General features: G+C 41.0%; 1 protein-coding gene across 2 annotated transcripts in view; it reads left to right on the forward strand.

Moving 5' to 3' along the window:
* The first annotated feature begins 2,742 nt into the window (after window positions 1–2,742).
* Window positions 2,743–25,294, forward strand: part of EFCAB14 (EF-hand calcium binding domain 14) — a 38,815-nt gene continuing 16,263 nt past the window's right edge. For both annotated transcript variants that reach the window (XM_028142231.2, XM_028142234.2), the window contains exons 1-5: window positions 2,743–3,877; window positions 5,578–5,726; window positions 11,206–11,351; window positions 21,676–21,774; window positions 24,973–25,083. In XM_028142231.2, the coding sequence (XP_027998032.2) occupies window positions 3,696–3,877; window positions 5,578–5,726; window positions 11,206–11,351; window positions 21,676–21,774; window positions 24,973–25,083 (687 nt within the window). In that variant the 5' untranslated portion in view covers window positions 2,743–3,695. The remainder of the gene's footprint in view (window positions 3,878–5,577; window positions 5,727–11,205; window positions 11,352–21,675; window positions 21,775–24,972; window positions 25,084–25,294) is intronic.

Genomic DNA, 25,294 nt, shown 5'->3' on the forward strand with positions numbered 1-25,294 from the left:
ATTTTCCTTTGCATTGGGCCCCACAAATTATGTAGCCGGTCCGGCAGGATCTGGCTGACCAGAAGTCATTGCAGTTGGCCAAGGCATCTGTGGCCTGCCTCACTCCTGTGGTTTCCTCAGCCCCTGGCTCCCTGTTGTAGTACAGTGGCCAGTAAGACAGAAGAACTCATTTAAACTTTTTATTCAATGTAAATTAAGTTAAATGTAAATTTAAATTGCTGTATATAGGTAGTGGCTACTGTATTGGATTGCACAGCTCTAGAATCAAAAGGAGACAATAAAAGCAATAACTGCACCATGATTTGGGGCTTCAGAAGCACTTTCTCAGGCATCTTCTCATTTGTCTGTCCTGTGAAATAGATGTTATCCCCATTTTTTCAGAGGGAAAACTGAAGCCCAGAACATTTAAATGGCTTCCATGCTGACAGAGATAATATTAGAAGCATGATTTAATCCCAGATCTTGTGATTCCAACTCCACTCATACTTCTGTACAACTCTGCTCTCTTATGTAAGTATCCATCACATATTTATCAGTTCATCGTTACTAAATGCCTGCCTCTGGGCTAGACACAGAAAGATAAATAAGACACACTGGCTTTGGGTGTGTCTCCCTGAACAAACAGTGCAAATGGCACAATAAGAAGGAGCACGTAATTGCCATAAAAAAATTACTTTAAGCCCGGCCTGCATGGCTCAGCGGTTGAGCGTTGACCTATGAACCAGGAGGTCATGTTTCAATTCCCGGTCAGGGCACATGCCGGGGTTGTGGGCTCGATCCCCAGTGTGGGGCGTGCAGGAGGCAGCCAATCAATGATTCGCTCTCATCATTGATGTTTCTATCTCTCTCTCTCTCTCCCTTCCTCCCTGAAATCAATAAAAAAAATATATTTTAAAAAAGATTACTTTAAGTTACTTTCTTCCAAGTAGTTCAAAGCACTTTGCTTTAAATACCATCTATATCTGATACTCTCAGGTTTATATTTCAGGCCCCAACCTCTGCCCCAAATTCTAAATGGATATACCCAAAAAAGCCATTTGAATATTGGATTGGCTTCTCAAACTTGCCCCACGCCTGCTCTTCATCATCTCAGTAAATGGCAATTCCCTTCTTTCAGTTGTTCCACCCCAAAACTCTGAAGTCCTCCATTACTCCTCTTTCTTCACACCTTTCATCTAATTCATGAGTAAATATTATTAGCTCTACCTTCAAGAAGCATCCAGAATGCTCACCATCTCCATTATTGTCACCCTAGTCTATCATCATCTCTATCTGGACTGGTTTCCTTTGTCCCTCCCCTTCTCCCAATTCTCTTTTCCACACAGTAGGCCAGAGTGATCTTTTAAAAATCTAAACCAAAGTATGCCTCCTTTCAGCTTAAAGCACCAATGTTTCCCCAAAGTCCACACCACCATACATAAGGCCCCTCACAATCTGGCCCCTGATCTCATTTCCCACCTCTCTCCTCTTTGCTCTTTAGGTCCAGCCACACCAGGTTTTCCAGGTCACTCCTTCCTCCCCGCCATTGCGTAACTCATTCTCCCATTTCCTCCCAGTCTTTAACCCAATGTCCCCCTAACAGAGAGGCACTTCCCATCCCCTTATGTTTCAATTTTTTCATAACACTTATCACCTCCTGACATTTACTATGCATGTCTGTTGTTGCTCTCCTCCCACCAGAATATAAGCTGCAGGAATAGGATTGGCAGATAAATACAGGATACCAGTTAAATTTGAATTTCAGATAAAAAACTAAGCTTTCAGTATGAAGATGTCCCAGAAACTGTATGGGACATACACTAAAAAGCTATTCATTGTTTATCTGAAATTCAAACTTTACTGGGTGTCCTGTATTTATTTTTAGGGGGACAGTAGTTGTTTTGCTCATCGCTGTATCTCCAGCGCCAGAACTGCTCATGACACATGGTAATATTTATGAAATGAATAACTGTGTCCAATCGGGTCATAAACAGCCCGTGAGTCAGAGGTGCGTTGCCTCCAGACTGAGTAAGTTCATAAGTTCAGTTCGATAAACTTTTTAAAAATACATTTTTAAAAAATATATATTTTATTGATTTTTTACAGAGAGGAAGAGAGAGTTAGAAACATCGATGAGAGAGAAACATCTATCAGCTGCCTCTTGCACACCTCCTACTGGGGATGTACCCGCAACCAAGGTACATGCCCTTGACCGGAATCGAACCTGGGACCCTTGAGTCCGCAGGCCGACGCTCTATCCACTGAGCCAAACCGGTTTCGGGCAAAAATACATTTTTATTGATTTCAGAGAGGAAGGGAGAGAGAGATAGAAACATCAATAATGAGAGAGGATCATTGATCTCCTGCCTCCTGCACGCCCCCTACTAGGGAACAAGCTCGCAACCTGGGCATGTAGCTCGAACCCGAGACCCTTCAGTTCGCAGGCTGACACTCGATCCACTGAACCAAACGGGCTGGAGCAGCTGAATAAACTTTCCACGCAAGTCAAGCACGTAGGTGCTTCGGCTGACCCCATGCGGAACCCTCAGGAAACAACACTCCTCCCCAGACCAGGTGGGCTCACGCCCCTGTGGGGGCGGGGCCTCCCCACCGGGGAGCGGGCCCGTCCCTCGCAGGTGCCCAGGGCCCTTTAACGCCCCGCCTCCCGCCTCTACTGGCTCCTGTGGTGTGACGTCACTAGGAAGACGGCCAATGGAAACGCGGATTACTGGCAGGCGGCGCTGGCAGTTGCTGCCAAGAGGAAGTGAGCTGGAGCTGGAGCGATGGCCCGGGGCTGGAACCCGCGGCAGCCTCCGCCGCCACCTGCGCGTCGGGAGCAGCCGCGGCCGCAGCCGGAGCGGGGGCCGGAGTCGCGGACGGAGCGAAGAAGGCGCTTGTGAGTTGCCAAGAGTCGCCGGTGCCGGAACACCTCACACTCTGGGCGGGAGCTCTTCAGGTGGGCAGAGCCGCCGTCGCCCTTCCGCACCGTGCCCCCGGGCCCAGACAGCGGGGCTGGGGTCTCCCCGGGCGCTGGACTGGCTCCTCTCAGGCCGAGCCCTCCGAACCGGCCTCTGGGTTTTCTTCGGTCTTGGACTTCCTTCAAACTAAGGCCAGAGGCCGGAGGACAGTGAGCACCGCCGACCCGGACATTTGCTTGTTTCCCCGACTGTCCGGACTGTAGCAACTGGGAGCCCCTCCTTGCTACCACCTCTCCAGCTAAGGAGGGACTAGCGCGTTCCCACTGTCTGGTTGTGCGCCTCCCCCTTCCCTCCCATTCAAGAACAAGTTTCTCTTTCTCCATTGGAAATCCTGCCCGGAAGCCCAAAGCACCCGTCTGGGTGCCCTTCCCCAGCTCTTGGAGCACCCTTTGAAACATTATCTACTTGTCAGGGCTGAGAGTCGCTCGTTCTTGACTTGGGTTTTTTATCCTCTTGACACCCTCTTAACTGACACTTCACGCCCAGGACCTTTTGGATCACCAGCTCCCTGGCCATATCTATGTGACTTCCCCCACCCATCAGTTCCAGTTTCCTCTGGGCTCCAATCTCCAGCTCCCGGCGGATCTGGTCAGTCCCACCCTTGGGTGGGAGTGACCAGGGGGCTCTGGCCCAGGATCCCCCACCCTGGAAGGCAGCTCCAAGGTAGCAAGAGAGCTGGGCCTCGGGTACGAACCTGGCAGCTCAGGAGTGGGTGCTCCACTCACCCCACACAAGAAGATGAAAAAGCGCAAAGAGCTCAATGCGTTGATTGGCTTGTCTGGGGATAGCCGGAGAAAGAAGCCCAAGAAAGGCTCAGGCCACCGCCTGCTTCGCACTGAGCCTCCTGCTTCAGACTCTGAGTCCAGCTCCGAGGAGGAAGAGGAATTCGGTGTAGTTGGAAATCGCTCTCGCTTTGTCAAGTGAGTGATGCCGTGGTGAGGGGTGGGATGGCGGAAAGACATCTTGCACTACCAAGGGGGCAAATTGAAGAGAAGGAGAAGGAAGTTCTTAGGGGAAAATATCAATCGGTGTAGTCCTTGGAAGGCAAAGAGGGAGAAAAGTTGTTTCTTCAGGTTCTCAGTGAAGGATAAGTTTGAGAGCTGTCTGTAAGTGTACAAAAAAAGCGCTCTAAATCTAGGGTGGAAGTATGGATGTGGGGAATATGCCAGGAGCCCAGAAACAACAAGTCAGGAGTAGCAAAGAAGCTAAGAATAGGAACATAGGAGCAGACAAGCTTTTGAAAGTAGCCTTTTTTAAAGGTCTCCAGAAATAGGGACCTTAAGACTGTAAATTACTATATATATTTTTTGCACTCTTGATGAGTCTGAATCTTGGTGATGGAAGAATTTGTTGAGGGACGTACTGTATGAGCCTTGAGAGTAATGGAGCATGGAGGACAAAATGAAGAGGCAGCTTTTTCCCAAACCACTTTCAAATGGTGCAGCCACTAGACCAGTGGTCGGCAAACTCATTAGTCAACAGAGCCAAATATTAACAGTACAACGATTGAAATTTCTTTCGAGAGCCAAATTTTTTAAACTTAAGCTATATAGGTAGGTACATTGTTATCAACTTAATTAGGGTACATGGTATTGTGTGGAAGAGCCACACTCAAGGGGCCAAAGACCCTCATGTGGCTCGTGAGCCGCAGTTTGCCCACCACGGCACTAGACGAACCCAGTAGTGAGTATTGAGGACATTGGGAATTAGGACGCAGGGTTGGTAAAGGGCTGGGGGAACCTGGAAGGTGCCTTGGACCCTCTCAGGGACTACATTAAAAGAAAAGAGATTCTGCTGAGCATGTGGAATCAAGGGCTAGGCAGAAGGTTGGGGTGCTAAAAGAGGTTGAATCCTTTGAGTTTGTTTAGAGTTTCTTTGTCCTATTTTGTGAAAGGAAGGATTTGGCTTCTAATGAGCTTTGCCAGATTAGGTAGTTAAGGACAACCCTAGGTTTGGGTTGTGAAGATCTGATGAAATAGAATAGCTCAACTGGAATAGTACCCTTTTGGGTTAGTTTAGACCTGAGTGTTGGTTGAAATTTGGTGTGAAATCTAACTCCTTTCTATGCTTCCTTTCTTCTAAGCCAATAGCTAGAGTGTACCAGGTGTCCACTTCACCCTACAATTCCTGTTTCTTTCATTCCATTTGCACTAAAACTTGCTCAAAAGTTTATGAAGTTTCAATAAACTGAAACAGGGTCCCCTGGAGTGAGCATGTAGTTGACAGGGACAGGTAGGTAAATTACAGTGCAGTGATGGAATTGCAGAGAAGCCCGTTTAGGCACTTTCCTAACCTGAGGTTGTTTCCAAAGACTTGAATTGGTAGTGATTGCAGTGAGCTGCGGTTCCCACAGGTGCTTCCTGTGGCCCACAGGAAGTCCCTCTGTTTCATGTGAAGTTTTAAACTTTTGTACCCAATAGATGACCTCTTCATAGGTCATATTACTTAGTTATTTTCAGCTTGCTATGCAGATTTAACTATGTTACTCAGTAGTCCCTGATAAATCAACTGCTTATTCATTTAAAAACATACTTGCATAGCAATACAGGAATGCTATTTCTAATAAAGCTGTGCTCATAATCACCCTTGTACTCCTGGTTGAATTTGTTCTTGTGATCAGGGGAGACTATTTACGATGCTGCAAGATCTGTTATCCCCTCTGTGCTTTTGTCATCCTTGCCGCCTGTGTCGTGGCCTGCGTGGGCTTGGTGTGGATGCAAGTTGCTCTGAAGGAGGATCTGGATACCCTCAAGGAAAAATTTAGAACAAGTAAGTGGTCGCATATTTCAGAGTATAATCTTGGATTCTTTTCTAGGATCTAGGACAAAGCTGAATTAAGGGTTTTGCCCACTGGTAAAGCAATTATACATTATACATTTTTTCCATCATTTTTCTATTCTTTCTTAGATGTCAGCTTCAATATAGTAACAGTTATTTGTCTTAAACACAAATAAAAAACAGTGCTTGTGTACCATCAGGACAAATAGCATCTGAAAAATGGCATTTTAATCAACACTTAGGGCACAAAAAGGAAGCGCTAAGGTCCAGGAGTCTAAAACCTTGGTTAACCTCCACCTGTTGCCACTTTATACTTTCTCAGTGCACTGGGCTATTTACTTCTTCCTCATAGGCCCTTGAGAAAAATTTCCTCCTTAAAAATTGTATAAGAACTTAGGAATAGGCAATAATAATAGCCAACATTTATGAAGTGCTTACTGTGTACCAAGTCACAAATATTTCTCATGAGTGGGTTTCAAAGTGTAAGAGACTTTCTTAAGTTATGGAGTTTTATATATTCTAAATTATAAAGTTGTATTTTGCATATGCAAAGTACTTTTTCTGAAAGATGGGCTTGCATGCTGGCTTCTACCAGATTTAACTTAAATATCTTCCTTTACCAACACTGAGATCTTCGGTTCTCAGTTTCAAAGGTTAGTTTTCTAAGCTAAGGAACCAGTTCCAAGTTAATCACAAATTCACTAACCTTAGCAGCATTCGTACATCAGAAACTGACCACCAGGCTTTCCTAAGATCGTAAAGAAATCTGGCCCCAGAACTGGAATTAGAGTTGTTAACTTACTTTCCATATTAAGCCTTAGGAAATCACAACATCCTAGTTTTCCTTCACTCCAGCTTCTCTTGGCTGCCTGCAGTTATTAAAGTTCTGAACCTGATCTAGGGACAACTAATCCTTAGTGTGTTGATGACATTCCTAGTGATGTTGCTTGAAGAAAAAAAAAAAGCTCAACTACTAACTTTGGTTTTCTTATAAGTTTCTGATTTAGGGAATGGCCTTGGGTAAGTCATTCTCTGCCAGAATCATCCTGACTTACATGTTTTATCAACTAGTGAAATCAGAGTATAGTGTAAAAAAGAATGAGATTTGTATTCTAGTTGTTGTTCCTCCTTAATGGTTGTCCTTAGCCGAATTGCAAGGTGTTTCTAAGGCCAGTGTTTTCTTTGTAAGGAGTAATCATAACTTGGAAATGAAGTTTTCAGAAACAGTGTTTAACTGTAAACAGCCAGTGAAGACACCTGTCTGTACCATCATCTCCTTAATTAGTTGGACTTCTTAGGTTTGTGCTACAGCTTGTTTTGATCACATGTAGCAATTGTTTATTTATACATTTCAAAACACTGCTCAATTCTACCTCTCGAATTCCTTTCTCTGACTCCTCTGTGCCTGTGTTTACAGAACATCCAAATAATTTATACCTTTGTCAGCGAATTTCTTTGTCTAGAAATGCAGTTAAAGTATATGTGTAATAGACCTGGCAATCAACGAGTCAACAAATATTTATTGAGCACTTGTTAATCCCAGTTCCTGGAAATATTATATTCAGGAGATTCCAAGAATTGTACCCTGGACTATGAGACCCAATTTATATAATTGAGCAACATTCCCTGAGACCCTGACTACATTTGTCAGGCCCCTGAATAAAGCAGATTTAGAATTGTCCGTCCAACTGCATTGTTGACTTTGGTTTGCTACAGTAGAAATGCCAGCACCTATAATGTCTAAAGCCGGACTTCCTGAGGGATAGGGGCTGGGCCCTGGGGCATGTTGTCAGTCCATGGGCTGAGCCATTGTGAACCACTTGCCCAAGAATTTTTTGTTGTTATTTTGTTTTGTTTTAATCCTCATCCAAGGATATTTTTTCCATTGATTTTTAGAGGAAGAGACAGAAAGAAATACCGATGTGAAAGAAACACATCGATTGGTTGCCTCCTGCACACACCCCGACCAGGGCCTGGGCCCGGGCCCCGGGCCGGGAAGGAGCCTGCAACCGAGGTATGTGCCCTTGACCAGAATCGAACCTGGGACCCTTTGGTCCGCAGGCCGACGCTCTATCCACTGAGCCAAACTGGCTAGGGCCCGAGAGTTTTTTTGTGAAAACTATTACCTTGACTAAATGAGGTCAATCTTGTAAAGCTTAAATAATCTTTCCTGAATTCTGCTTTAAATATATTTCAACAAGTTAATTTATACCTCTTGGTTTTCAGGAGAACAGTGAAGTCTCTGACTTAAATAAGATCATCTACTATTCTGGCTTTAATACTTTTCTGAAAAATTCAGAGCCCATTGTTCTTTATTTCAATAAATTTTCCAAGACACTTGTGAGGAAAGGAGGTAAGGTTGCTGAAATAGAAAGCAAAGCAGAGAGGCTTCGTGTTTTTTATCTTGTATTCAAGGAGTAACTTGATCCTTAAGCTAAAAGTACTGGCTGGCCTTAACTCTTAGCTCAGAATTCCAGGTACTCCAAAAGACCTCCACAGTTATTCTAAGGAAGATCTATTCCTAACCATCCCTCTTTGTAACTCAACTATGGAACACTAGAATAATAGAAAAAAGAATTTGGAAAAGAAGGAAAGTATTAATGAATTAAGCATCTCCTCTTTCAGGCAGAATAGCAGTGTGGTCATTTAGTACAGAACCTAAAAAAATGACCTTGTGATAATGAGGGTATGAAGATGTACGTGTTTATGGTAGCTGGAGTATACTAGAAAGAGTGCTGGTCCTAGGAGTAAAAGGTTTGACTGTTGAATCTTGGCTTGCTCATTACTAGCTGTTAAAGACTTGGACAAGTCACTTATTCTTTCTGAGCCTTCACTTTCCCATCCATAAAACATTTTAAAGTATATGTGTAATAGACCTGGCAGTCAGCGAGTCAACAAACAAAGATATTTGTGCTATCAAAACACTTTGAGCATTCCTTTGTCATAGCATATGTAACGCCATATAGTAACTGTGACAGTACCTCATGCCTCACTTCCTGCTGAACTGAGAACTTCATGGTCTTTTTATGCACTAGCGCCGAGTGCAAGGCTGGGCACATGGTAGGCACTCAATAACAAGTTTAATAGTTACATAAATGTTTATTGCAAACTATAAAGACATAAAAAATTGCTATCAGCTTTATATGTTCTGTCTGAAGGGTGTTTGCAGAAATCTCCATTTTTTGATCTTGAAGATCAGGGAAAGAGCTAAGTAAGTTTGAGTCTTAATATACTAAATTTTAAATGAGTTGCTTTCCATGTTGAAAGAACATGAATAAGTAATCATAAGTTGTTTGCTACTCTTCCTCCTATTTGTGGAGTCAGAGTGCCTTGACTTGACTTGTTTCTCCTACAGGGCCCCAAATCAGATAGTGAATACAATCCCTTCTTGGCTCATACAATCCTCAACATCCAGAGTGTGTTCAGGGCTTGTCAGTTTTATATGTTTATTAGTTAATAATTGTAACCCAAGTTATTTATGTGTTTATCTCCCACTTCTACCTTCTACTTACTTTGTATAGACTGCAGGAAAGAGACTTCCCCTCCCCCTCTTCACACACACACTCTTGGGATGTTTGACCACTTGGGAATGGCAGACATGTGTGGGATGAGTTACTTTGCAACCTCACTGAAAATGTAAACTAAATTTACTGAAATGCTAAGTGTTGCATAATTTAGACTGGTAAAATGTTTTTATTGTATGAGATGGATGTGTAGTCCTACAAACCATGTGTAAACCAAATGTTACATTAAAAGTTTTTAGAGAAGTATATATATAAAGAAATTCTTTGGTGTATATTTTGAAAGATGAATAAAAATACCTGATTTCTTTTAATAATTCTGAATTTTCAGATAGTGGGCTTTGTTGTAGTAGGGACACCACTAGCCAGTTTTTCCATCCTTATTGGTGTCCTTTATGATTTTTAGTTGTGTTTGTTTGTTCATTTTTCTTTGTTTGACTTAATAGGCTAGCATTATTTCCATTTCATACCCTACAATTATTTCTCTGGAAAAGTATTTGAGTTCTGTGTACCTGGCACTGCTGGGCTCTGGGAATATATGACTATATGATTTGGTCCCTGTCCTCTTATAGCTCTCTCAGTCTGGTTCAGGAGACAGACAAGTATATAGCTACAGCACAGTGTATATTAAGTGTTAGGAGTGGTAAAAGGTGGCGGTGGTCCAAGGTGGGGGGTGCAGCTATTTGTGCTGAATCTTGAAAGTAATTAACTAGGCTAGGGTGGCAGAAATGAAAAAGGGGCAAGCTAAAGGCATCTAGGCAGAAAGAATGGAGTGTGCAGGGTCACTGAGGCTTAAAGAGGTTGGTATGTCAGGAAAATCTGCTTGGCTAAGAAGTAGATTAAAGAGGTAGGTAAAGTAATGAGAAATGTGTTTGGAGAGGTAAGCAAAGGCCAGATTTATTCAGTCAGTAATACTGAGTGCCAGGTATATTCTAAGTGCTAACCATGCAGAACATCTTAGTACTTACATTTTAGTAAATTGTCTTATATCTGTCCTGCGTGCCAGTTTTTGGTTTCAAAGAAAGTATATAATAACTAATTTGGCACTGTGTACTTTAAAAAAAAAAAAGTAAGTTTTATTCTGGAGGACCAGTCATTATCAATATTTTCCATGTAAAGGAAAAATACTCTTTAAAATAACAAGAGAAAGCACTCTTGCAGGCCTCTGCCTTCAAGCTGACAAATCTCTAAACCATTCAGGAGATATTATTTCCCAAAGGAAAGGCCAAATATCAGCTATACTTAGCTAACATGTTCCTTTATCTTCCTTTACTTTTACTTTGAGCTGTTGGGTGGATTTAAGAAAACACCCTGCTGTTTATGAAAAAGATTTAAAAATCTTAGTCCTCATAACAGTACTTTAAAGGGGGTAAGAACCCACGTTGCATTTGACCAATTTGAGATAGAGAGAAGTAGACTTATGCACTTATAGATATAACTTATGATGTCACCCGAAACATTAATGGAGTAAAGGTGGTCAGTACTTAACATTTATTTATCACTTACTGTATGCCTGGCCAGCTGTGTTTAGTACTTTACAGCCATTCTTTCATTTGATTCTAAAAATCCTGTAAAGTATATGTTACAGATGAGGAAACTGAGCTCAAAAAAGTTGAGTAGTTTTCTCAAGATCACAGTAAGTTACAGAGCTGTGATTCAAATCTAACTCTTACTGCTGATAGTAATTATTATCATTTTTAGCCATCTGACTTTTAAAAGTTGTATTGCCAGTTGTGAATAGCCCCAGTTAAAAGCTTTAGTGTTAAAGATGTACATTTATATAAATAAAAGGACATGTAGTTCATTGATATAAATTTAGTCATTATCCTCCCAGGGTTAACGTGTTGATCTATCTTCTTTCCTACTGTATGGGATCTTTTTTTTTTTTTTTCTTGGAGCCATGAGGGAACTTTATGGCTATTTATGATTGTTCTTATTTTTGCTTTTAGTGGAATCTAATCAGAAAAGTTCATTCCAAGAAATTCCCAAACTTAATGAAGACCTACTCAGCAAACAAAGAGAACTTGAGAAGATTGAATCTGGAGAGCTGGGCTTGAACAAGGTCTGGATAAACATCACAGAAATGAATAAGCAGGTAGCAAAAGTGTGATTTTATTTCTACGTAAGCTCTGAATATTTTGTTCTATTTGGTCTGAATCTGTAGGTATAGGTAACTCCAAATTGTTTTTCTTTTTGTTATGGTTTTTACAAACTGTGATTCCAACACATTAAATTCAGGTAAAATAGGTAATAGTTATGCATTTACCAAATAATTAAACTGTTAACCCTTTCTTCAAAGGATAATTTTACAAAGTAGAGTAATTTAGAGGGAGTTGGAAATACTTGAGTCAGTTCTCATAAAGAGCAGTATAGGTATAAATTTTTTTTTAGAAAGAGTGCCATCTAACCCCCAAGAAAAAGGATAGCATATTTTTATTAGATAATAAGAGCTTATTTTGTTTAAGAGTATACAAACTTACAGACACAATCTTGAGGTATATACTATATACTATACTAAAACCAATCTGGAAACCATCCACAGCTAATGATAGTTATTCTAGCATAGCATAGGAGGAAGTGGCAGAGTTGGTTAAATACCTTGGCCAGGCAAGCAGGCCTAGAGGAAAAACTTTTCCAATCCTTAAAAGGTTTTTGATCAAGGATCTTGTATTTATATAGTTGCTGCTGGGTAACTGTAGCCCCTGTCCTCAGTTTTTGCAGTTTAATTAGGAAAATGTGCATTAAAAAACACCTCAAGTAGCAAATGAATGGTACACCTGCAAGTGCTTAAAAATAGATGTGCCATTCTTGTTGGCACTAAGAGGATATTCTCTTCTTCAGATGTAGTCACAAAGTTCAGAATAAGCCAGTGGCAAGGAGCAGCACTGTGCTAGGATAAAGGGCTTACACATACACTGAGTGGCCAGATTATTATGATCTCTGAACACATAATAATCTGGCCACTCAGTGTGTGTGTGTTGTGTGTGTGTGTGTGTGTGTGTGTGTGTGTGTGTATTAGAGGTCCGGTGCATGAATTCATGCATAGGTGGGGTCCAGCCAACCTGACCAGGGGGAGGGGACATGGGCGGTTGGCCGGCCGGCCTGCTGGTCGAACTCCTGGTCGAGGGGACAATTTGCATATTAGCCTTTTATTATATAGGATATACACTGAGTAGCCAGATTATTATGCGTTCAGAGATCATAATAATCTGGCCACTCAATGTATTTCTGAAGCTCCTCCACCATCTTTCAGCAGTAGTGCAGGAGTTGGGCAATTCATCAGTTAAGACCAGAGATCAATGGCCTGGTGCTGCAGCTTTAAAACTTTTGCCTACAATAAGAAATATTTTACATCATCCTATCTAATAAAGAGCGAATATGCTAATTGACCCTCACGCTGTCGTAAAGATGGTGGCACCCACAGCCAATAAGGAGAGAATATGCTAATTGCTGCCCTGCCCTCAAAGATGGTGGCACCCACAGCCAATATGGAGGGAATATGCTAATTGACTGCCCCGCCCTCAAAGATGGCGGCGCCCACAGCCACAAGATGGCAGTGCCCAGTCCCATCAGCCCCGCCAGGGTGGCAGGCACACAGCAAGGCCACTCCATGCGCCTGCCTCCAGAGTCCCTCAGTCCCCTCAGCCCCCAGCCACCCAGGGCCGGCCCGAGGCGCAGGCAAGCCTCAGATGGCAGCTGCCCAGCCGCCTAGGGCTGTCCGAGACTCAGGTAACCAGGGCCAGCTGAGTCTTGCGCTGCCGGCAGTGGCAGCAGCAGAGATGTGATGGGGTGTCGCCTTCCCCTGATCGCCGGTTCGCCTCCCGCCCCTGAGGGCTCCCAGACTGTGAGAGGTGGCAGGCCAGGCTGAGGAACCCCCGCTCCAGTGCATAAATTTTCGTGCACCACGCCTCTAGTTATCTAATAAACACATACATGTATGTAACAAATAAAAGTTTCTGAAAATATTAGCTTACCCTTATGATGCCTTATAATATTTTATTTTCTGTTCTGTTCTATTTCATTTTTTTTAGTCATTCGTGAAATAATTGATCAGTTGCAGTCTTTACTCATTATGTATTATCCTTGGACGCTTAGTATTTAGGAAAAAACAAGTATTCACTCCTTTTTCTGTAAAAAGAACAGGATAAGACTGGCCTTGTATTCACAGAGCACATGAGCAATTTGACCAGAGGTTACATCAAGTGAAAATCAACCACAGTGAAGCACTGAGAGATAATTAACATCTCTCACTAGGGCAAACCAGAGATTCCATTGAGATAGTCATGGAGTTTACAGTTCTGGGCCAGGATGAAATCTTTCAGGATGAAGAGCCAGCAATATCAGCTACATTCCCATCTCCTTGTCAAGCAGCACAGGAGAAGAGTCAAAGGGAAGTTTGTACTTGGTGTGAGACTGTGGTCGGCAAACTGCAGCTCGCGAGCCACATGCGGCTCTTTGGCCCCTTGAGTGTGGCTCTTCCACAAAATACCACGGCCTGGGCGAGTCTATTTTGAAGAAGTGGCATTAGAAGAAGTTTAAGTTTAAAAAATTTGGCTCTCAAAGAAATTTCAATCGTTGTACTGTTGATATTTGGCTCTGTTGACTAATGAGTTTGCTGACCACTGGTGTGAGAGGACACAGTTTTCAACCCTTTCCTATGTGTTTTGGTTTCTCAGTTCTCTTTAATTTGGAATCTAGAAACAAAGTAATCATTTTATTCTTGTCCTGGCTGTTATTTTTAATAACAAAAAGCACCTGGGAAAGAAGATAAATGGGAAAGTTTACTTCAGTCCTAGAGCTTCATATATAAAAGTAGGAGAGATTGAACTGAAACCCTTTCCATTTTACCTTCAGTAGATCTTCAAAGTTGATGGGACTGACTGATGAAACTAGCCTGAGGTAGAGAAATCCTCTGCTGGCATGGGTACAGAAGGATGGGTGGTAGTAACCTAGAGCTTTAGGTTTGTCCAGAGCAAGCATATCAAAATCACGGCCTGCAGGCCACATGCGGCCCACAATGAATATTTTTGTGGCCCAGCCAGTATAATGGTATGTAAGAAACATTTTAATAAAATTTCATAACTTAATTTTTACAATATCCTGATATACATAATTATTAATAACGAACTACAACATTCCATAATGATTGATTACTATAATCATGTTGCATTCGTTTCCCTTACACGCCTTATGTGCAGGCGCACCATTTTTCCACTAATACTAGCAGTGAATATTTTAGCAGCCGATTGCTGCGTCATCAGTCTTGGACTGACTTGTTTGGTGTGCGCAACAGGAAATATTTCGCTTTCGGAGAACAAGAAAAGTAGGTTTATTTGCATTATGCTTATTAATTTGTGCAGTTGTTCAGTGTCTGGTAAGTTAGTATTCAAGAAAAATATTAATTTTTATTAAAATACTCTATTATTTTATGTTAACGATTACTCATTTATTTCAGCCCTTTGTATTCAGCATGTCTCTATCGAAATAAACCTACGTTTCTATGAAAATTGAAGCTCTTGTTTTTTTGCTGCCCACATAAACTTAAACCTTGTTTATTTGGCCCATGTTAGCCTTTGAGTTTGAAATGCTTGGTCCAGAGGGAGCTCATCATTCTCTGAATGATTTTCTAAAATTGTTACACATTTCTTATAGAAAGACATTTGTCCAAAACCAAAACCAGCCACAGTGAAGCACTGAGAGATAATTAACATCTCTCACTAGGGCAAACCGGAGATTCCATTTAGATGGTCATGGAGTTTACAGTTCTGGGCCAGGATGAAATCTTTCAGGATGAAGAGCCAGCAATATCAGCTACATTCCCATCTCCTTGTCAAGCAGCACAGGAGAAGAGTCCAAGGGAAGTTTGTACTTGGTGTGAGACCGTGGTCGTCAAACTGCAAAGTTACAAAAATAAAATTAATATTTAACCATGTTTCTATATCTCAGGGTAACCCTGTCAATTAGATTCTTTTAGTGGCAAAAAAAATTTTTTTAAGAAATCTAAAGTGGCTTAAACAATAAGAAAATGTGTATCACTTAACAAGGACTGTCCTTATCACAGTATGAATTGAAGTTAATGCCTGAAAAAAAAAAGTTTGAAATAAGTTAAAATCAAATTTTGTATTGAAAAGTCTTTTAAAAAGTGTTAAAATCAATTTACTTTTCTGTGTCATTTATGAAACTTCTAATTTCATACCCATGTCCATTCTCAACATTATAGGGAGTCTGCTCCCCTTCTTTGAAGACCGTTAATTCAACAAATGTTTAATGAGCTGCTTTTATGGAGTTAGGCCTTGGATTCCCACCCTCAAGGCTCTTACTATCAAATGGAGGAAAAATAGAAAAGTAAATAGTTATAAAACAGCCTAATAAGCAATAAGAAGCTGGTCTGTATGAGCACCGTGGGGGCATTTTTTAGGTATGTTTCTAACCCATACTGGCTGGATTCAAGCAAAGCTTCTCATATATCTTGAGCTGAGTCTTGAAGGGCTAATTGGAGTTGGCTAGATAAATTCTATAGAAAGAGAGAGGATGTCCTCATTAATACACTTGATCCTCATCATTTGCAGATTTCCATATTTGCAAATTCACCTACTAGCTAAAATTTGTTTGTAACCTAAAAATCTATACGTGTGGTGCTTTTGCAGTCAGTTATTCACTGGCAAGCATACAGTGGCAAAAAATTAGTCACCCAATAGGAACGTTTCCAGTTGAAGTCAAACAAGGCCACACACTGCCTTGTTTCAGCTCATAGTGTAAACAAGTTTTCTTTTCATGATATATTTAGTGCCACGGTTTTTGTGTGTGTGATTCTGCTTCTTAAAATGTACAACTATCATGTGCTGAAGTCTTATCTAATATTGCAAAGTGCAAGAAAGCTGTGTTGTGCCTTACAGTGAAAATACATGTGTTGGATAAGCTGCATTCAGGCACGAGTTCAACAATATACATTAAATAAGACATCTTTAAAAGAAATACATATAAAACAAAGTTATGTATTGTATCAATCAACTACAAAGTTATGTAGTTGTACAGTTGACAAAAATGTTGTGACCAGGGGACTCTTGGAACCTAACTCTCTACTTCCCTTAGGGGCAACGGTTCAGTAATCACTCATTCAGTGTTTGCTGTGAATTTCTAGAACAATGATTTTCAACCCTTTTCATCATGGCACACATAAACTAATTAGTAAAATTCTGCAGCACACCAAAAAATACATTTTTTGCCAATTTGACAAAAAAAAAAAAAAGGTATAATTTTGATTCATTCATACCAGGTAGCCATTGTTGTGTTGGCTGTTGTCATTTTTTTATTTTGTCAGTGCCCTCAACTAAATAGTCAGGTATTGCATGTTTTAAAAATTCTTGCAGCACACTGATTGAAAATCTCTGTTCTAGAACATAACTACTGTGAATTGTGAGAATTGAGTATATGTGCAAAAGCACAGACAAATGAAAAACAGTGTGTTCAGGAGATTTTTGTATTGTATTATAGCATAGCTTGGTGGAAAGAGGCCAGAAGTAAGGAAGGATATGTCAGCAAGAGTCATCAAGGACCTTGAGGGCATCATTTTCTATAGTATGTTCTATATCTTTTTTTGGCACTTGGTCCAGATATCTTATGATGTGACTAGAGGCCCAGTGCACGAATTCGTGCACATTGAAAGAAATTAATTAGAAGGTGGCCAGCAGGGCAGGACTGGGCCAGATGGGCCAGACATGCCCTGGAGCCAACCTCCCGCGGTCTCTCCCTGCCGGCTGCACTTGGGGCGGCACCAGGGCTCAAAGGGCGTCTGTGGAGTGAGTGGGGTCCCTCTGGCAGGTGGGGTCCCTTGGCCTGGCCTTCAGGGAACTGGCAGTCCAACATCCCCCCAGGGGTCCCGGAGTATGAGAGGGCACTCTGCAAAGTTGCTGTCGCTCTGCAGCTTCTGCAGCTTCTGCATTGAGCGTCTGCCCCCTGGTGGTCAGTGAGTGTCATACCTATCAGTTGTTCAGTAGGTCGCTTAGCCTTTTATATATATAGATAGTTACAGTAGTCCCTTCTTATCCAAGACCTCCAGTGGATGACTGAAACTGCCGATAGTGCCAAACCTTCTATATACTATGACTTTTCTATGCATACATACCTGTGATCAAGTTTCATTTATAAACTAGGCACAGTAAGAGATTAACAACAGTAATAATGAAATAGAACGACTATAACAATATACTGTAATAAAAGTTATGTAACTGCAGTCTCTCTCCAGTAATTTTTACATTTTTTAGTTCAGATCTACTCCTGACTCTGTGTAACCGTCTCTTGCTTTCAAGAAATGGCTGGGTGTTACTCGTTTCAGGGGACACCTTGCTGAAGTCTTCGTATAGGCTCAGTGCTTTCTGGCATAGCATGTTACCATCAATCAGAGCACACTTTCTGTTCATGTCTCCCATCCACAAATTTAATGCCATTTCCATCTTAACTAAGCATTTAACACGCACTGTGGCCATAACTATTGCAGTTTGAGGTGCAACAGCAAAACTAGCATGAATTTCTTTTCCTTCACAATTTCACAAATAGATTTGTTCTTACCATAGATCTTAGCAATGTCAGCATTTGATTTTTTTCTTTCCTTATTAATTGGAGAACTTTCACTTTTTCACCTAAAGGAAGCACTTATAGCTTCTCTGGCATATCCAAATTGCCAGCATCACTACTCTTGAGCTTTGGGGCCATTATTAAGTAAAATAAGGGTTAGTTGAACACAAGCACTGCATGACAATCATCTGATAACCAAGACAGCTACTAAGTGACTAATGGGCGGGTAGAGTGTACATCCTGGATATATTGGGCAAAAGGATGAATCATGTGGCGGGATGGGTCAGGATAGCAGATTTCATTACACTACTCAGAAGGGCATACAATTTAAAACTTATGAATTAGTTTATTTCTTAAATTTCCCCTTTAATATTTTTGGACCACAATTGACCACAGGTAACAAACCACAGAAAGCAAAACTGAGTATAATGGGGGACTACGGTATTTGTGTATGCATCTAATTACACTAGAAGGTTGTACACGGAACTCTGTGCTTTAAGTATGATGTTGGCAATAATGGTGGCAATTGAGATGATAACTGCCATTCATTAAATGCTTTCTTTATGCAGGCCCCTATTAGAAGTACTACATATGAAATCCTTTTTTCTTCTCTAGACCTATGAAGTAGGAGTGGTATCTCCATTTTACTGATAAGAAAACAGATTCTGAGAAGTAGTTAGCCCGAGGTCGCACAGCTGTGTAGCAGTGCTAACATTAAAACATTCAGGTGCTAGGAGCCTGTCTTTTCCCAGTTTTCCTTTCTGCCTTTCATCTTTATATCCACTATAAAATGCAGTAGGTGCTGGGTAGATGAAGTTGAAAGGGTGTGATGTCAGGTTTCTACTAGAGCTCATATTCATCATTGATGGTTGCCTGTTTTAGTAACTTTTTTGCTTACTATGTAAAGAACACTTCCCCAGCCGGTGTAGCTCAGTGGTTTAGCATCGACCTATGAACCAGGAGGTCACAGTTCGATTTCCTGTAGGGGCACATGCCCCAGTTGCAGTTGCAGGCTCAATCTCCAGTAAGGGGGGGCGGGGTGCAGGAGGTAGCCAATCATTAATTCTTATCATTGATGTTTCTATCTCTCCCTCCCTTCCTCTCTGAAATCAATAAAAATATTTTTTAAAAAGAAAGAAAGAACACACTTAATTTTAACCCCAAAGCAAAAAAAAAAAAAAAAAAGCAGCATTTTAGATATCATAGTATAAAATTGTCTACAGTAGCTATTTTTAATTTTGCTAATGAAAAGTCATGTAATATACATAAATGTCATGACTCATCTTTTGGCTGAAATTTGGGTTTTTATCTTAATGGTTTCTATTTAATCCAACTTTTTAGACTCTTTGAATCAGAGATAAGTTCTGTAATGCTTGAATCCAATCTGACATCCTAGAGCAGTCCCAGTGATAATGGAGGGAGCCCCTTGTCTCTCCATTCTAGTTACACATGTAGCTGTGCTGCAGTTTTCCATAAATTTGGCATTATTCCACTCAAAAGAAAGGAATGTTGAGAGATGGAATCCAGCTTTGCAGTGTATGGGAACATAGCTGAGTCCTAGTGACCAGTGTGTGGTCCAGGTCTTATAAGTGAGTAAGAAGTCCTAAGTGATGTTTGGTAATTAGAGCATTAATGGTCAGCTCTCCAGAGCAAACTCTTTCAGTGAGGCAGCTGATACCCAGGCCTAGAGAGTTTGGGGCATGGGGAGAAGTGAAACAGTACCTCACCTTATCCTGGCTGGCACTGGCTTTCAGCTGCTCCTTTGGTTTGGGGAGAAATAGTAGCTGCCAGCCAGCCACACTGGCCATTTGTAAGGCCATTACTATTCTTGAGACACTTAAATAATTACACAAGTAAATAAATCATCATCACTTTGAGAATTGCCATGCAGAAAAAGTTTTCCTGGGCCTGTTAATGTTGTTGCTCCCTACCTATTACCCAATGCCACACTCATCCTTCTTACCTATAAAGAATACCTGTTTTATTTTTATATATAAAATCTTTCCATCAGAGACTAATTGGAGTCCTACTTCCATGAATCCTGTCCAGTTCAGCCCACACTGATGTTCTTTTCTTAGAACTTTATTATCACATTTAGTATTTAATTATTTATTTAATGTTGCTTCCCTTCCATAGAGGGATAGATCCTCTACCTCCCTGCCTCCACCTCTCCCTTCCCTCCCCCTTTCTCACTCATATTTTGTGCTTCTGCCGCCAGCCTTTTTTCTACTCTTCAGATATGCCAAGCTCTTTCCTGCACTGGGGCCTTTACCCCAGCAGTTCCCTCTACCCTCAAATGCACTTCATTCAATTTATGTCTGATTAATTCCTTCTTATTATTTAGATCTGTTTAAATGCCATCTCTTTATACAGGCTTTTTCTAATCATCCGATATAAAGTCGTTACCCAGTCACTCATCAAGTTACCTTATTTTCATTTTTTCCTAACACATCCCACTATCTCATATAACATTGTCTGTCTCCTTGCACTAAAATGTAAACTCCAAAAGATCACTGACACCTGGTATAAAATAGGGCTCAATAAATATTTATTGCAGTAATGAATGAATGAAAAGTAGTGTGGTGTCCCTGAACATTTTCCTCCTAAAGGGAAAGAAGAAAAAGAGAACCTAAGTTCCCAGGCTCCTCACTGGACTCCTTGTTCAGAGCACACGGCTGCTCACTCCCAGCGTTCTGCTTAATTTCTTTGCATAGTACTTATTATCTGATACTTTCCTTCTTTGTTTTTCTCTCACCTACTATGATGGGTGCTCCATGAAAGCAAAACTTCATGGTCTTGTTTGCCACTATCTCCACAGTGCCTGCAGCAGAACCTGACACGGAGATGCCAAACATTTGTTGAAGTAAAGAGTAGGGGATCAGGTTTACTTTGTTTTTATGGAATAAGTGCCCAGAAACTTTAGTGGCTATTCTGTGACCCTCTGAATATAATTGCTCTTGGTACATTTGTGTCCTCATTCTAGCATTTGGGATAGGAAAGCAGTATGGAACCAGGAGTCTTCCAAGAATGTTTGAGCCACACTGCAAGGCTGTTAGAATATGATCTATGCAGCCTGAAATTGAGTATTATACAGGTTCCCCCAGCCCCCATATAAGAGAGAAGTCCAGCTGTGTAGAATTCTACCCCTAATAGTAAAAGGGAAGACATTTTATTTTGATTCAATTCCTATTTTAATACATTCAGTGCATCAGTCCACAAGTCACTGGGTATTTATTGAGAACCTTCGGGGTACAAAGTAGTGCTTTGGTTGAGCTATTGAGTTTGAAATATTAATCACATTGTTAAACCAAAACTAAATCCCCAAGTAGTTGAAAGTGCTGTTCAAGTTGGCAGGGTACAGTTCCTGTAGACTGTATTTTGTGATGATGGGCTTTTACTTTATATGTTCCCACTTGGGCAGGAACAAAAGTTCAGTAAATAACTAAGGTTTTATTTTTTTACCGAAATGAAATCCTTCAGGGATCTTTGATCATTAGCTTTCTTTCTGTCCTTTTGTTGAAGGATTGTGTTGTAATCACTGTTGGAGTCATCTTTTGGGTAATTTAAGATTTTTACATTTTGTAGCTGCCAGGAGTTAGGGTAAAGAATAATTGCCTTTCTCTCTTTGGCACTAGTGTTTAAATTGGGCAGGGAAAGAAGGGGTATTAACGCTGCCTCCCTGATGTCCAGTCTATTCAAGAATGAGCTGAATAAAGTATAATGTCTGGATTACAGAAGTGCATAAAATCGAAGGGTGCCTTGACATCAGCATCAAATGTAGAGTCTGTGAAGGAAGAATCCACTGTGCAAATTCTATTTTCATTGTTTGTTTCTCTTCCTTTCAGATTTCTCTGTTGAATTCTGCAGTAAACCACCTCAAAGCCAACGTTAAATCAGCAGCAGATTTAATTAGTCTGCCTGCTACTGTAGAGGGACTTCAGAAGGTAAGTACTATGTATAGACACTGAGATTAACCAACTGCTGTAATTCTTAGCTTCTTAGACGTTTTCTTTGAAAACCCAGCATTTGAAATCACCTGCTCCAGGAGGGCAGTAATAGAGCATATCACTGTGTCCTAAAAATTTTAAAGTATCTCTTTTGGTCTGGTTAGTTGGGCATTTAATTTGCAACAGGTGACTTTAGCTCTGGTTTATGTGGCTTTGCACCTTTTTATTTGGTTCTCCAAGTCTCAGGATTGCTATGCTGGGACTCTTATGTTAACATATGTGGGTTCTTTTTTCATCATTTGCCTTTTCAGTTCATCATCCACTTTGTCTTCATGAAAGCAGACCAATTGTATATGAGAGTTGCTCTAAATTATTAACTTTTATATTACCGTTCATTTTTTAGAAAAAGATAATTTGAAGAAATGCAAACATTTAAAATTCAGGATTCGATAAGTGTTAGCAAGCATGTAGAGCAAAGGAAACTCCTGCTGGGAATAAAAATGGTAAAAAGCATTTTGGTAAACAATGTATGTTGTTTTTTAAAGGTAAAGGTGCACATCCTCTAAGCCAGGGGTGGGGAACCTTTTTTCTGCCAAGGGCTATTTGGATATTTATAACATCATCTGAGGGCCATACAAAATTATCAACTTAAAAATTAGCCTGCTATATTTGGTCAGACATCTAATTAACTCACCCCTAATGCCTTGGCAAGGCCTGACCAAATGATTTCTTGGGGCTTATATGGCCCGAGGGCAGGATGTTTCCCACCCCGGCTCTAGGCAGTTTACTCAATATATGCCTTAGGCCGGTGGTCGGCAAACTGCGGCTCTCGAGCCACACGCAGCTCTTTGGCCCCTTGAGTGTGGCTCTTCCACAAAATACCACGGCCTGGGCGAGTCTATTTTGAAGAAGTGGCGTTAGAAGAAGTTTAAGTTTAAAAAATTTGGCTCTCAAAAGAAATTTCCATCGTTGTACTGTTGATATTTGGCTCTGTTGACTAATGAGTTTGCCGACCACTGCCTTAGGCAAACAATAATTTGGAATGTCTGTTTTTTTGATCCCTAAGATTCAGGCCTAGAGCAGGAGGCAGTGACCAAGCAGATGGGTAATACATAGGGATCTTTAGAGCTGGGTGGAGAGAGTGGGTAGGAAGAAGAAGGGGTCTACTTGGAACACAAGCAACATCAGCTCCTGCAGCAGGAAATATAAGAAGGGATTCTGGAGCAAGGGAGTCAAATCTAGTCTTTAACTTTTCAAATTTAGTGTGTGATAACTTTGATTACATGCCAGGCTCTATAAATATATAAATTATCTCCACAAAGGAGAACTTCCTAAGCCAAAAACAGAAACAAAACTTGCCATTTTATAGCCACTCCACTTGTGAGCTCGGTCTCCATAGTTTGCTATTTGTCCAATAATGTTATCTGTTTATAACTTTAAATACAAAAGTAGGGACAACTTTGATGAGGCCAAATACTTCTTGCCATTGTTCCCAGGTGCCAAGTGGGAAAAAGGCCTCTGTAGCCTTTAGCACAAAAGCGACTCTGGCAGTCTTGCATTAGTGAAGGAAACTGGTTTATTCTTGCATTCATCAATTCAATAAACATTTGTGGAGCTTCTTCCAGTGTGAGCCAGGCACTTTGCAGTTACCGAGAATACCAAACAAGAGCTTACTATCTTCTTGCATCCTGATGGGATCATACATCCAGCCAGTTAGGAGTCCGTAACAACAGAGCTTGCATAGATAACATCCCAGCTCAGAGACTTCTACCCAATGTGTTGGTGGTGTCTCTGCAAATTTGTGCGTTAATAATGTGAGACACTACTTCTGTTACAAGTGGCTCCGTTTTGAAGTGGTAGTTCATCTCAAATACCTAACCTCAGTATACTCAGGCGCACAAGGGAAGGCGCACAGGGGAAGTGTTCACGGGAGAGGCACCCCGCTGCAGCTGTGCTCACCAGCGTGAGCCCGGTGTCTGGCAACCGTCTGTCAGCTGAGCTGAGCTGCACTGCTGCTGTGGGAGCGCACTGACCACCAGGGGACGGCTCCTGCATTGAGTGTCTGGCCCCTGGTGTCAGTGTGCATCATAGCGGTCGGTTGTCTGGTCGTGAGATCGCTTCAGCTTTTGTATATATAGATTTTTTTCCTGTTAATTGTGTCAGTATAAGCTACATGAAATTCATAGTTTGAAGATATTTGAAATAATTAAAAACACTGACCTCCATTTATTGGTGTTCAATGTAAAATGAAATCAGTGATATATACACTCCCATTAGAATGGCTAAAATTGAAGACTGCAGATACCAGTGTTGAGGGTATGGAGTAACTGGAATTTTCATACACTGCTAGTGGGAATATAAAATGGTATAACCATTTTAGAACACAGTTTGGCAGGTTTTTTTAAAGTTAAGTATACATCTACCATGTGATCTGCCATTCACCTTCTAGGTATTGTGATTATAAGCATATGCCCACATAAAGACGTGGACACGAATGTTTATTACAGCTTTATTTGTAATAGCCAAACACTGAAAACAACCTAAATGCCCATCAACAGGGAAATGAACTACAATGTATCCATACAACAGAATGCCACCCAGCTACATGCTGAGTAGCTACAATATAGATAAGTTTTAAAATAATTGTACTAAGTGAAAGAAGTCATATTTTTTGAAAAGTACATACTCACTGCTTCTCTTCCTATGAAATTTATTTTTTTCCTAAATATATTTTTATTGATTTTTTTACAGAGAGGAAGGGAGAGGGATAGAGAGTTAGAAACATCAATGAGAGAGAGAAACATCGATCAGCTGCCTCTTGCACACTCCCTATTGGGGATGTGCCTGCAACCAAGGTACATGCCCTTGACCAGAATCGAACCTGGGACCCCTCAGTCCGCAGGCTGACGCTCTAGCCACTGAGCCAAACCGGTTAGGGCTCTTTCTATGAAATTTAGAAAATGCAAATTGATTTGTAGTGATAGAAAGTAGATCAGTAGTTGCCTAGGAACAGGGATAACTTGGGGGTGATGGATGTGTATTATCTTGATTGTGTTAATACTTTCACAGGTGTATGTATGTCAAAAGTTACATTTTGAACATGTGCAGTTATTGTATATCAGGTACATCTTAATAAAACTAATACAAATTTTTAAAAAGGAAAAAACACTAACCTTACTACATGTTTATGTTCAGAGCGTAGCTTCCATTGGCAATACTTTAAACAGTGTCCATCTTGCTGTGGAGGCAATACAGAAAACTGTGGACGAACACAAGAAAGCCATGGAGTTACTACAGAGTGACCTGGTAAGGAAATCTACAAGCACTGCGGAAAGTCAGCACTCTCCTGCCTCCCCTTTTCTGAGTAGTAATAGTAGAGATACCCACTTTCCATTTGTCTAAACAGACCCTACTATGCACCTTTAAAAAAAATACAGTAAGCAGTGTTTATTGTTATTTTTACAATCTGTAAATTAAGCAGTTAAGGTGGATAGAATTAAGAGCCTCAGTCTTTTGC

Source organism: Eptesicus fuscus, chromosome 9 (genome assembly GCF_027574615.1).
Source record: "Eptesicus fuscus isolate TK198812 chromosome 9, DD_ASM_mEF_20220401, whole genome shotgun sequence".
In the NCBI taxonomy this organism is placed as follows: Eukaryota; Metazoa; Chordata; class Mammalia; order Chiroptera; family Vespertilionidae; genus Eptesicus; species Eptesicus fuscus.